Here is a 14,157-nt window from a genome sequence, read left to right on the forward strand (position 1 = left end):
GTTTGTGTATACATGCACAAGAATCTGTGGTTGTTTGTGTTAGCACAATGCTGTTAGTTTGCACAGGACAGGAATGTCAGACCCCTGCCGGAGTCTGCACTAGTTGGGTCACGGTTAAGTATGTGTAATTAAATGCTGTTTGTGTTAACACAATGTGTGTGTGTGTGTGTGTGTGTGTGTGTGTGTGTGTGTGTTATCTATGTGTGTATAGACACACTGTGTAACGGAAAGAGAATAATCTGATTTTATTTTAAATTCACGCCCATCCCCCCAACCCCATGTCCTTGCTTTAGATATACACAGTGACAACAACTGATCAGATATGAACTGAATCCTTTCACACGTCGACGACAGAACACACAACAATAACAATAATAATTCTAAAACTGTAGAAATATACAGTTTCTAAATATTCAGAAACACATAATAAATTTAATGATGATTTTATTACCAAAGTTGTTCCTCATTCCACATGCACATCACAGAATTAAAGATGAAATGCCTGTGCCTATCTGTGAGGAATGGACATTACATTAAGTTTGCAAGAATGACAAACACCACCTGCGTATATTCACTAAAACAAAGTAGAAAAATTCTATAAAAAAACAACAAAAACAATCAAACACAAAAAACAAAAATACAATAAAACTGTACAAAAAAAATACAGACATCCTGGCATACAATTTTTTTGTTTTGATTTTCTCACAACATCAAGAACAAATACCACTCACAATACAATGCAAAACAATCTGCACAATAAAAGCACTGAACAAAAGAAACTGCAGGCAAAGTTCCAGCATATCCTCTATGCAAACATACACACAGGCACACACAGAAGGGATAAGGAGGGTGATGACAAGTTGTGGAAAGAAGTGAAGACTACAATCTGAAGTCAATGCCAGTTCTGTCTTTTGAAAAAATATACAATGAAAAAAGGAAGATTTGTTACTGGTTATTAAAAAAAAATTATCTGTTGAGTTTGGAAACAAAACATTCATTCAACAAATATTCTGTATTATCACAACAAATACAAAATACATATTATATGACATCATTTTCACATTTGGATTTTCATTGTGTGATTTGTTATATTTGTATTTCTTATTAGGATTTTCATTCAAGAAGCTGCTGGTTTTATTTGTAACTCTTACTCGTGATTTTCATTCCACAAGTTGGCTGGTTCTGTTTGTATTGCTTGTATCTCTTATTTGGATGTTCCTTTTACAAGTTGGTTATATTCTATCCCTTACCCGGATTTTCATTCCATAAGATGAAAAGTTATATTTCTCTCCCTTTTTTTTCATTGAAAGAGACTCTGGCAACTCCAAAGGGGGTTGTTTCAACAACTCACCAAACATGTTCATGGACTGTGGAATCATCAACTGACTGAATGATCATGTGCAAGTGGAAACACATGAAGGAAGAGGGCTGACTCAAGAAATCTCCATCCTTAACCCACCAGGTCAAATCTAAAATGTGAAGCCTGTTCTATCTAAATCAGAAACTCAAAGTTAAATGCTCACACACAAAAAACAAAACATTCTCCATCCATAAACCTACCAGGTCAAATGTGAAGTCCGTACTACCTGGATGAGAGACTTGGGGACTAACAGTCAATAATGACAAACTCAAGAACTTCATCGACAGGTATTGGAGATGCACCATGGCAATAAGATGGCCAGAAGCAATACCAAATGCCAATCACCACACAGACCTACAGGACAGGACGTTTTAACCACTTGGCTCATCAAAACATCTCTACAAGTCCGATTTTACAAACATGGCATTTCTTCACCCAACCTTTCATGAAGCTGAACATTCTCTTTGGTGATGGTGCCTAGCCCACCTCATTTTACGACAGAAAAAAGAAACTTCCAAATTTCTGTCCTGACTACAGGCAGAAACTTTCCCTATTTCTGTTTGCTGTGTACAGATACAATGATACGGGTGTCTGGGTCAAGCAGGCCTGCCTGCATCTTGACCTGCAGCAAGGACATGAAAGTGGAAATGAGCATTCAACCAGCACAGTTAGCATCATGGATTATCTGCTTTGCATTCACACCATTGCTGCACAGGCTTTGACTAAACAGTTAACAAACTTACATATTTAACACATTCAACATTTATGCATGGAACATAAACTACATAATAACACTGACACAGAGCTTAAAATAGCAAGAATGTCCACAGCAAAAAAAAAAAAAAAAAAAAAAAAAAAAAAAAAAAAGCAGCAGCAGCAGACATTTACATGATAATCATTAATTTTGTTCATATTAGCATCAACCAGTGATCAGAATATTTTCCCCAACTAAATCTGATAGTCTTTCAAAATTAGCACTTCTGCCTTTATCAGCTGTCAACACAACATAAACCAAAGAACATGACAAACAATTACAATGAGGATAACACCAACAACAAAATTTCTTATACTTGCTCATATTTTAAAATGTTAGCTGGGCGGCTTATCATTATGTCAACCACCGACAAATGTACGCTTGGACAAACATACAACAAACATTTCCATGTAATCAGAGACCATTATTGGTTTTCAGAAGAAAAGAAACAATCCACTTAGCATCAGACATGCCCAAGCTTTCAGTTTTATGATACCTCTAGGTGTGAGGCATCCACCAGCTTTACTGATGTTAAATTGTTATCAGTTTCACTTGCCACTGGAGACCTGGCAAGCTGTAGTCACAACACACCAATACCACATTACTCCAACCGAATTTCTCTTCGATCTCAGTCCATGAGAAACTGTGACACATACATTGTGACACATACATCAAGACACAAAAATGTACTCTCTCAAGTTTTCCATGACACACGCACCTTGACACAAAAAGGAACTTTCCCCAAGTCCCCCTCTGTCTCCCTCCTGTCTCTCCCATTGCTCATCCATCCCTCATAGTCCATGCATCCCCGACTGTATCCCAAACCAGTACAGCACCCTCCCAGCAAGCCATGGTCATGCTTGCATTTCTAACTGTACCCCAAACCATTAAAGCAGCACCCCAGCTACCCCTCATTGTCCATGCATTCCTATCATCCCAAACCAGTACAGCAGCCTCCCAGCCATCCCTAATGGTTCGTGCATCCCTGACTGTTATCCCAAATAAGTACAGCACTGTTATCCCAAACCAGTACAGCACAGTTATCCCAAACCAGTACTGCACTGTTACTTCAAACCAGTACAGCACAGTTATCCCAAACCAGTACTGCACTGTTACTTCAAACCAATACAGCACTGTTATCCCAAACCCGTACTGCACTGTCACTTCAAACCAGTACAGCACTGTTATCCCAAACCAGTACAGCACCCTCCCAGCTTCCAGCATCTCAAGCTGTCCCGCAGTATGCTGCCAAAGGACGCCTGGCTTTTAACACCAGGTCCTCCATTGCTGTATTTTTGCTTGCAGAAGAAGACAATACAAGAGAAGTATTATGGATAAAAAAAACAAATTGAACAGGGGTTATTTCCTTCATGTGTGTGTGTATGTGTGTGTGTGTGTGCATGTGTGTGCGTGTGTGTGTGTGCGTGCATGCATGTGTGTGTGCGTGTGTGTGTGCGCGTGCGCGCGTGCATGTGTGTGTGCGTGCATGTGTGCTGGTATGTGTGAACATGCAACCACCTTTGCCCCACAAACTGAACACCCCAGTAGTTTCAAGACAGGTTTTCAATGCGAATGCATCCACTGATTCTGATTTTGAAATGATAATTCAAACACATCATACACAGTTAACGAAAATTTAACTCTTTCCACCAATACTGAATACAACGTTGTTAGTTACTGGCTGGTAAATGTTTCTTTTACAGAAGTGGCAAAACATGTGCATCAGCAGGGACTTTCACCATGCGGTAGCGTGAGTGATTCAGTTATTGGTCCCCACACGCTGCCTGTGCCTGGATAGCAATAATCCACTATCTTTCACAGGGAAAAATAAGGCTGATGAGCAAAGAACATTTGCTTCACCTGACAGACGAGAATAACTGAAGTGTTGCAGGTGAAAGATGATATACTATGACATACTAGGGAAGCGGTGTGTGGGGAGGGTTGGGGAAGGGTGGGGTTGGGTGGGGTGGGGGCTGAAGGACTGATTCAGTCTCACAGTCCCAAAGCATTGCTGATTCTGTCACAAAGCAAAACTTTCTGTGTCAAATTACTGATTGGGCCACTTTTCCTCAAAAGTTCAAGCGGTTCAGCAAGAACCTTTTTTTTTTTTTTTTGATTAAATGCTTATATCAGGTCAGTTCATTGCACTGTCAACATTGACATATGTGTGACAAAGCCCTAAATGTACACTTATATATTATTCTAAAAAAACGAACAAACAAAAAACAAAACCAAACCCCCCAAAAAAAAAAAAAAAAAAAAACCATGAAAAAGTACAGTTATACTATCTCCAGTGTTTTCAAACTGACACCACTGATGACTGCATGCATCGCACAATGAACAAAATCTGAACATATTTAAGAATGTACTTAGTCTTACTCATGCTGTCACACAGACAGTGTGAATGAAGACAATGGAACAAATGCATAAGCCAAAAAACAACAAAAACAAACAAACTGTCAAACAGATAAGACATAAAAGAAGAAGGTGGGGAAGGTGCGTAACGAAAATGACTGTGTAAAAGTTTGTGTAAAAAAAAAAAAAAGTATAATTTTTTGTCATAACAGTTTTCTTTTTTATAATTCAGGCCGCTCTCCCTAACAAGAGCATGCTACCACAGTGTAGCACCACCCTTTAAAAAAAAAAGTTAAGTAAGCAACTATATTATTTTTTTCCTATCAAATGATAGGAACAGTAAAATAACCCACATACATTTTCAAACAAATATATAGAAGTAATACATACATAAATACAAAGGGGAACCTTCAAAAAAGAAAAAAAAAGACATAAAAAAGACCACTATTAACAGCATTCATGACAGCAACAAACAATCAAAACCATTTACCACAAACGAACATTGTTTTACAAATGCTTGTTCCAACAACAGATGATGTGAGCAAATTGTATATTTCTTTTAAAAGAAAAAAAAAATCAATCAATGAGCTTCATTAACTTGTCAATGGTTTAACACAGGTTTACTAAAATAATATATCTCTGCCATGTTGAACGGCCCTGAAAATACAATGTCAGATTGTATTACAAATATGAATCCATTCACTAACATCACAAGCATGAATAAATGGAGGTGTATAAGAACTAAAAAAAAAACAACCAAGAAAACACACAAAAAAGTTAATCTGATCTGCTAACTTCATGGAAAATTTAGGTGATGCTACACACAATAAGTCATCTAAAAATGGTATTAGAATGTTAAAAAAAAACCCACAAAAAAACACATGGGAACTAACATCAGGAGAAAGACGTAAATGTTCAGGCATGCGCCTACATTTCCATAGATACGTTCTGAGGCTCTCAACTGTGTCATCCCATATAAAAAAATATATAAAAAAAATTGCAAAGCACAATAATCAAGGTTTCCCACCATTTTCTTGCCCAATGAAAGATGAAAACTACCCCCACCCCCACCCCACCCCCTCGCCCACCCTCCTCCACCACCTGATCTGAATCCAAGCAGAAGAGACAGAGAAAAATAACACAGACAGGAGAGGAAAAGGGGAGGGTAAGAAGTGTGTCAGAGGGTAGGGGGGTTGGGAGATTTACAAGCGTGTGTGTGTGTGTGTGTGTGTGTGTGTAAAAACACAGACCCTGTACTGTTTAGAAAGTATCCACCAAAGACACTGACAAAAGAACACATAAATAAATACATGCATGCACACAAACAGGGAGGGAAAGGAAAAGAGAGAGAGTCAAAGACTGAGACAGAGAGAGATAAAGGTTCATCAAGGAGGACAACTCATAACAGAGGGCAGGAAGTGGGAGGGAGTGACAAGGGCAGAGGAGCTACTGGTAACCCTGCTGGTAGTTAGTGGCTGGTCTGGGGTAGCCCGCTCCATAGCCAGGGCCACGGGAATAGGGGTTAGCCCCAGGGGTGGGGCTAGGCGACTGCTGGGGCACAGGGCTGGCGTTGGAAAAGCCTGGAAACTTCTGGCCGGGAGCCTGCAACAGTCACTGCTTCGTCAGCATCATCAATTCAAGTTCTCAGGAATATGGTACTTGTCCAGCTGCATCCCATATTTTATTGATAATAATAATGATAAGAAGAATAAATATCATAAAAAAATTAATACAATAATAATAATGCTAATGATGATAATAATAATGATGATAATACTAATAACGAAGAATTCCATTGCTCTGTCCCCCCACGCTTACAGCGCTTCACACATTACATACATATAACAAGAAAGAAACAATGATTGAGAAGAAGGAAAGAACAATCACTCACTCTTGAAGCTCAAGAAATTACATGTTACCAAAAAAAAAGAAAAAAGAAAAAAAAAAAAGAAACAACAATAATCAAGATCACCATTCTAAAATCATAAACCCACATACACACACACACACACACACACACACATGCACCCCACACACACCACAGGACAGAATAATGCTTCCCTTGTATAATAGCAAATTAACCTTAAAATGAACTGTCACTCAACTGCAAGAAAAATATGCTTTCAGTTGGGCCTTGAAAAAGTCTAAGGAAAGGGCCTTTCGCAGGTGTGAAGGCAGCGAGTTCCAGACAGCTGGGGCTGAGAAAACTAATAAACGGCCGCCAAATGTGTTCAGGTTTTACAAGTTTTATAAGATGGTTCACATTATAAGGGACATCCTACAATCTTTTTAAAAAAAATCTGGTTTTAACAATATGTAAGGTGACAAACTGCTCACAAACATATTGATGTTGCAATCTTGACATCATCATCAGAACTCTCCTGAAATCTTGTATTGTTTGCTTGCTTATCTGGTCTGTCCATCTTCATCTTCTCAAAACTTTTTTCTCTGTGTGTGTGTGTGTGTGTGTGTGTGTGTGTGTGAAGCTGCTTTTGTTCTGACTCACAGGAAGTTTCCACTCATTATCACTGTTAAACTTGAACAGCGCACAAAACAGAAACATCCTGCTTATACCCAGAAACTCTAAAACTATTTCTGGGCATTTCCTGGCTTGAAAACTGTGTTTTTGCCAACCCACACTGCCCCCCCCCCCCCAACTTACTACAAAGGACTTACATATGCATGTGTATCTTTTACTGTAAATGTCATGAGCTCCTTGTCTGGAAGGGGTGAGTGTCAATCTCCATTATTGATATTATCATAATTATTATCAAGAAGCTTCAAAGAAGTTGATGAAGTGCATGAGCGCTCCTCCACTCACACACACACACACACACGCACACACACATACAAACACACACGCAAACACACAAACAAACACACACGTACACACACACTCCACAAGGAAACATGTGGACTGATCATGCACCACTGACCTGCTGCATGTAGGGCTGTCCACCCGGGTACATGGACTGGGGCTGTGGTGGGGTGGGCTGAGCCTGAGGTCCACCCGGCTGACCATACTGTCCAGGCTGGGGCCCGGCGGGTGGCTGGCCGGGCAGGAACTGACCATGTCCATAGCCACCTGTACACACAGCAACAATGCAGCACTGCACGTACACCCACTGTAAACAGTGCAGACAACGTTTAACTCATTTAACCCTGCCAGGTGTGAGCCGCTGATTGCCATTCTCTGCCTGAGGCCGACTGGCAGTCAGGCGAAGAAACCAGTTCACTTAAACAGGTTTGTCAGCTGGCTGTTATGCCTTAAACTGCTAGGGAATGGAAGTAACTAGAAGTTAACTTCCTTCTTCAAAAGTTTCGCTCCAAAAATCAAACAATTAAGTGTTTTTTTCTGGTTTTCCACATTGATATGGCAAAACGTCAAAGGCTTAATGTATAGGCAGTGAATTTGACCCGGACAATGATGATTTGACTTATAATTCATCCGATGATTCTAGGGAAAGTGAAGGAGATGAAATTAGCGACCTAAGTGGCAGACATTTCAATCAAGATAATCCACAACCTTCAACATCGACAGGAGCAGACATTTTACTATTTCTCTATCTAATTTAAAGTCACTAGTAAAATATTGCATCCCTTGTCTTGAGACTTCAGCAACTTGTGTCAAAATTATATTTAAATCATTATGTGAAGATTGGTAGCTACTGGTTGAGTGGTTGCTATAACATAGGGGCCTGAAGTGAAGCACCCCTCCCTGTTGAAGCAGCCAAGCCAAAACATTCCAGGCTGGGAGGGCTGCACAGACAGACCTTAAAGGGCTGAAAGGGTTAATGTTGGCACAAATGCATCTCTTGTTGATTGACTGATATGGATAATTATATCCAGCGCCTAGACACCAAGCTCTAAGCGCTCTATAAACAGAGTCATGCATGAGAAGCTGCCTGGATGGGCAGAACCGACAGAGAACTGTCTTATCATTCATTTCCTGTGTCATTCAGTTAGTGAGTTACTCACACACATACACACACGGAGAGTGGATTTTACAAAATAAATTTGACCTGGGGCAACTCATGTAGCTGTGGATTCTTTCACATGCACCACGTGCATGCTACACATGGGACCTTAGTTTAACGTTTCAACTGAATGACTAGTGTCCAGTCCACCCTGGCAAAACTACAGAAAAAACAATAACAAAACCCATAGATATTTCTAACAAGGAAATTTCTGATAAGGAAAAATTGCCTTCAATTTTCAGCAAGGAGAGACAAGCGAACAACACAGATGACTCCAGCGTTGATGAGAACATGAAAGTGTCATCACAAGTCCGTAACATGCAAATTTCAGGACTTAAACACATACTCTGATAAAATGTCTTTTAGCACCCACACATTTTCCTTCATGGAAATCATACCTGTAACACATGTCATCCAACTTCCATTCTCTCTGAGAGTAAAATGCAGAGATAAGAAGTTGAAAGAAGATAGTTTTAATGATTCAGCACTGTCATGGATTATGAGATGTTAACAGCTGTGGTGAAAGGGTGTGTCAGTTGTATTCAAGGTGCCACCTTCGTAGTTTCCCTTCACTGGCCAACTCATGAAGGTGCTGGAAAAGCTTATCATTCTGAACTGTGAAATGTGGTTGAAAAACGAAGCTGTCACTCAAAATGGTTTATCTGAACACACAGTGCAAAAACATTCAGAAGACACTACACTGAGTGTGAAAGAAACAGAAGACAGTGCACTGAGTGAGAAAGATACAAAAGACAGTACACTGAGTGTGAAAAGTGAACAAACTGAAGATAACAGAGCGAGAGAGATACAAAAATCAATACACTGAGTAAGAAAGGTACAGAAGACAATACACTGATGAGAGATGTGAACAAAGAGAAGACAACAGAGTGAGAAATGTACAGAAGACAATAAACTGACCGTGAAAAGTGAACAAACAGAAGACAACAGAGATACCGAAGACAATACACAGAGTAAGAAAGATACAGAAGACAATACTGATGAGTGACAGGTGTGAACAAACAGAAGACAATACACTGAGCGAGAAAGATATAGAAGACAATACACTGATGAGAGATGTGAACAAACAGAAGACAATACACAGAGTGAGTAGAGGTACAGAAGACAATACACTGATGAGAGATGTTAACAAATTCAAGACAATACACAGAGTGAGAAGAGATACAGAAGACAATACACTGATTGAGAAAGATTCATGAACACGCAGAAGACAACAGTGAGAAAAGACACAGAAGACAATACTGATGAGTGACAGATGTGAACACACAGAAGACAACAGTGAGAAAAGACACAGAAGACAATACTGATGAGTGACAGATGTGAACACAAAGAAGACAACACAGTGAGAAAAGACAATACTGATGAGTGACAAATGTGAACACACAGAAGACAACACAGTGAGAAAAGACAATACTGATGAGTGACAGATGTGAACACAAAGAAGACAACACAGTGAGAAAAGACAATACTGATGAGTGACAAATGTGAACACACAGAAGACAACACAGTGAGAAAAGACAATACTGATGAGTGACAAATGTGAACACACAGAAGACAACACAGTGAGAAAAGACACAGAAGACAATACTGATGAGTGACATATGTGAACACACAGAAGAGAACAGAGTGAGGAGAGATACAAAAGACAATACACTGAGCGAGAAAGGTGAACACACAGAAGACAAAACAGAGAGTGAGAAGAGATACAAAAGACAATACACTGACTGAGAAAGGTGAACAAACAGGAGACAACAGAATGAGAAAAATGAAGCAGCCAAAGGAAACAAACAAAAGACCCAGTACCACACATCAGTGGAGAGAGAAGAAAAGTGACGAAACAGTAACTATCACTGTATCCTGGAGAGAGAAGAAAAGTGACGAAACAGTAACTATCACTGTATCAGTATCAGTAATCTCTATATCAACAAGCATCAGTAAAAACAACATTCATATAGTGCTATTCCATGTAAAAGAAGCTCAACTACACTGTACAATGTAAAAAAAACAACTGACGCGTAAAACATGCACTTAAAAAAGACTACAACAAAATCTTAATGCACAACCCTGCACGCACATCCAAACAAACACTCAAAACACAAATCTCTGTTCATTCACACACAAAATCATCACACAGTTCAACACACAACAATCGTCATACATGATGTTCGTCCTTCGGATTCGAAGATGACAACAGACTGAGAAGAGTGAGAAAAATGAGTTAACACAACACAATTCAACACTCGTCATACGTATCACATCACAAATCACAATGACCAGTGCCAAGCACTCACCCTGGGCTGACTGGTGGTACCCAGGGAACTGCTGCTGCTGTTGATGCTGTTGTTGCTGGGACACAGGGACTCCCGGTGCCCCAGGCTGCGAGTATGGCGCTGTCATCTGACCCGGGTACCCTGCCTGGCCCCCACCCTGGGTGTACGCCACTGAAAAACAACAGTCATGCCTCAGAAAAATGAACACATCAATAGAAATAAGCAAAAAAAAAAAAAAAAAAAAAAAAAAAAAAGAAATGTGACAGCCAAATGGTTAAATGTTGGCCTTTCAATCTGAAGGACCAGAATATGGCTGCCTATATGGGGAGGTCTTCTTCTGTGTTCATGGTCACTTGTATACATGTACAGGTGAACTTTTACGTGTATAATTGCTTTTACCCTGCTGTGTAGGCAGCCACACTATTTTTTGGGGGGAAGGGGGTGCATGCTGGGTATCTTTTCTGATGAACACTGACATGGATTACAGGATCTTGTGTGTATTTGATCTTCTGCAGGTGTATACACATAAAGGGGGTTCAAGCACTAACAGCTCTGACATGTATTGATTGAGGAGACCACAAAAATCTCCACCCTTTACCCACCAGGTGCGGTGAAACCCGGGATCGAACTCATGAAACTCAAATGAGAATCCAGAGCTCTGACCATTCGGCCACCGCACACATCATATGGTGGGGTAAACATGGTAATGTATGTAATAACACACTTACCATGTGGGAACTGCAGTCCAGGAAGGCAGAAAAAGAAAACAACGTGAAACTAAATCCAGAAAGATGTGTATCTCTCTGCCGTAACAGGAAAGGTACTTTAACTGTTTTCAAACTTCCCTCCCTTGTGCCCCCACCCCTGCCCCCCCCTCCTTCTCAAACCCCAAAGCCTGCTTGCCAAAACCCTTCAAGCACAGTCAAGTGGAAAGAGCACTGAACTTGCAATGTGTGGCTCCTGGGTTTGAATCCTGGCAGTGCCTGCTGGGTTTAGAGTGGAGATTTTCACAACCTCCCAGGTCAACACATGCAGACCTGCTAGTACCTGAACCTCCTCTGCGTGTATACACACATGGAACACAAAATACACGAGTAAGAAATTCCCTTAACCAGTTGAGTGCCAGTTGAGTGTTGTGGCCACTGGCACACTGTATGCGAGTGAAAGCACACTGTTTGTGAGTGAAGGTGTGAGTTACAGCCTGGCAAGACAGACGGAAGGAACAGACCCAGCTCGCCTACCTGGCCCTGCTTGCTGCTGCTGGTTGTGGCCACTGGCCGGCCCCCCGGCCAGCGACTGACTGGACACAACCGGTGTGCCGGGCTGGGCGAAGGCACCTGACTGCATCTGCTGCATCTGCTGCTGCTGACGCTGCTGGCTGCTGGATGCTGAGCCCACACTGGATATGCTGTCTGGCGTGGCCGCTCCCGCCCTCTCCGCCATGGCTGAGGCTAGGAACGTACGATGTCCATCAATCACACATTGTCTTCTCAGAGCAACATCCACGGCAGTAACATGTCTTTTAGTTCATGTATGTGTTTCACTTCAGAGCAATATGTCTTTCTAACAAATATTTTTTTCCTCCACTGCCCCCACATTTTTTTTTTAAATGAGATTTTGTTGAGGAAACTGAACTAGACTGAAAAATGTTCACCCATCTTTTTCAATGTTCGTGTGTGTTTGTGTGTGTGTGTGTGTGTGTGAGTGCTTAGCCTGCTAGACGATGATTTGGCCATGATAAAAAATTTCCTTCAAACATTTCACAGAAGTCACATCTGCACAGAAGTCACATCTGCACAGTCCCTCTGACACTCATCCTCATTCTCTTTTAATATGACACCATCTTCAGATTCCCACTGGGAGAAAACAGGTGTTTTGAAGAAATCTGACATCATAAGTGACAGCTAACAAAACATCATCTTCACGAAAGACTTAACATCAGTAATGAGAAAAAAAAGAGGGGCCAGTGGGGGATGGGAATTTATGCTTTCCCTCCACTTGATCGCACACTTTTGTCCAGGTAATATTCAGTTGTTAACAGAACTTTTTCTATGGTTACAAAATACAAACACTAAAAACAGGCTACAGTCATTTCACAATCTCTGTGACCATACTTCTTGTCAACCACACCCTCAAACCCCTTCCCTGCTAACAACCTACGCAACCTGTTTCAGAAGGACGCTCATTAATAATGCTGACAAGGCTGCACTCACCATCATTGGTGATGCCAAATGACGAGGCCACTTTGCTCTGAACCCCTTCGTCCTGAGAGACAGAGCGCTGTGTGGACAAGGGGTCGAACTCCTTGCCCTCCACTGGCCGGGCCACGCTGAAATCCGTCCTCCCTCCTTCCTTGGCCGCTGACACCATGGCCGACTGACCTGTCACAGTCCACCAACACAACCTGACAGTGTATCATACCAGAGGTCCACCAACACAACCTGACAGTGTATCCTAGGAAACCCCAACACAACCTGACAGTGTATCACAGCAAAGATCCACCAACACAACCTGATAGTGTATCATTGCAAAGATCCACCAACACAACCTGACAGTGTATCATAGGAAACACCAACACAACCTGATAGTATATCATAGGAAACACCAACACAACCTGACAGTGTATCATAGGAAACACCAACACAACCTGATAGTGTATCATAGCAAAGATCAACCAAGAGAACATGACAGTGCATCATAGCAAATAAACACATGAAAAAGAAAATAACCTGCCACATTCAACCAAGACAGTATAACAGTGCATCACAGCAAAGAAACACATAAACAAGAAAATAACCTGTCAAAGTCAACCAAGACAATATAACAATGCATCATAGCAAAGAAACACATAAACAAGAAAATAACCTGCCAAAGTCAACCAAGATGACATGATAGTGCATCATAGCAAAGAAACACATGAACAAGAAAATAACATGTCACAGTCGACCCAAGACTGTGTGACAGTGCATCACAGCAAAGAAAGACACAAACAAGAACCTGCTGACATGGTTCTGAAGTCTGATAATGATGATAGAAAACATTACATATTATTATATATTTTGGTACACACACAACCAGAAGTCTTTTTTTTTCCCTCCAAATTTGAGACTCATTCCCTGGAAACATGCAGATCTCTTCTAAATGTTGCAATTCTACATTGCTCAACTGTTTCATCCTTCTTCAAGGATCAACGTCACATTCACAGTCTCATTGGTGAATCAGAACTGAAACAAGTGGTACGCACTTATGCATGCATAAGTTCATAATTTTCAAAAGCGTCCTAGTTCTTCAACAGCACAGTGTCCACTTACTGTCTGGCAAAGCAGAGTCACCGGACGAAGATGGAGAGGGAATGGGCTCTATGCGGTCCAGAATAGCATTCACACGATCTCTGATCATCTGAAGCTCTCGTCGAAGTGACTG

The 14,157-nt window shown here is 40.9% G+C and overlaps 1 protein-coding gene across 2 annotated transcripts in view; it reads right to left on the reverse strand.

The window, feature by feature from the left end:
- Positions 1 to 427: 427 nt before the first annotated feature.
- Positions 428 to 14,157, reverse strand: part of LOC143298031 (uncharacterized) — a 16,022-nt gene continuing 2,292 nt past the window's right edge. For both annotated transcript variants that reach the window (XM_076610693.1, XM_076610692.1), the window contains exons 4-9: positions 14,046 to 14,157; positions 12,948 to 13,115; positions 11,976 to 12,185; positions 10,756 to 10,905; positions 7,406 to 7,554; positions 428 to 6,071 (exon numbers count right to left, since the gene is read on the reverse strand). The exon at positions 14,046 to 14,157 is cut by the window's right edge and continues 35 nt beyond it. In XM_076610693.1, the coding sequence (XP_076466808.1) occupies positions 5,916 to 6,071; positions 7,406 to 7,554; positions 10,756 to 10,905; positions 11,976 to 12,185; positions 12,948 to 13,115; positions 14,046 to 14,157 (945 nt within the window). In that variant the 3' untranslated portion in view covers positions 428 to 5,915. The remainder of the gene's footprint in view (positions 6,072 to 7,405; positions 7,555 to 10,755; positions 10,906 to 11,975; positions 12,186 to 12,947; positions 13,116 to 14,045) is intronic.

Source organism: Babylonia areolata, chromosome 23, assembly GCF_041734735.1.
Source record: "Babylonia areolata isolate BAREFJ2019XMU chromosome 23, ASM4173473v1, whole genome shotgun sequence".
Lineage (NCBI taxonomy): Eukaryota > Metazoa > Mollusca > Gastropoda > Neogastropoda > Buccinidae > Babylonia > Babylonia areolata.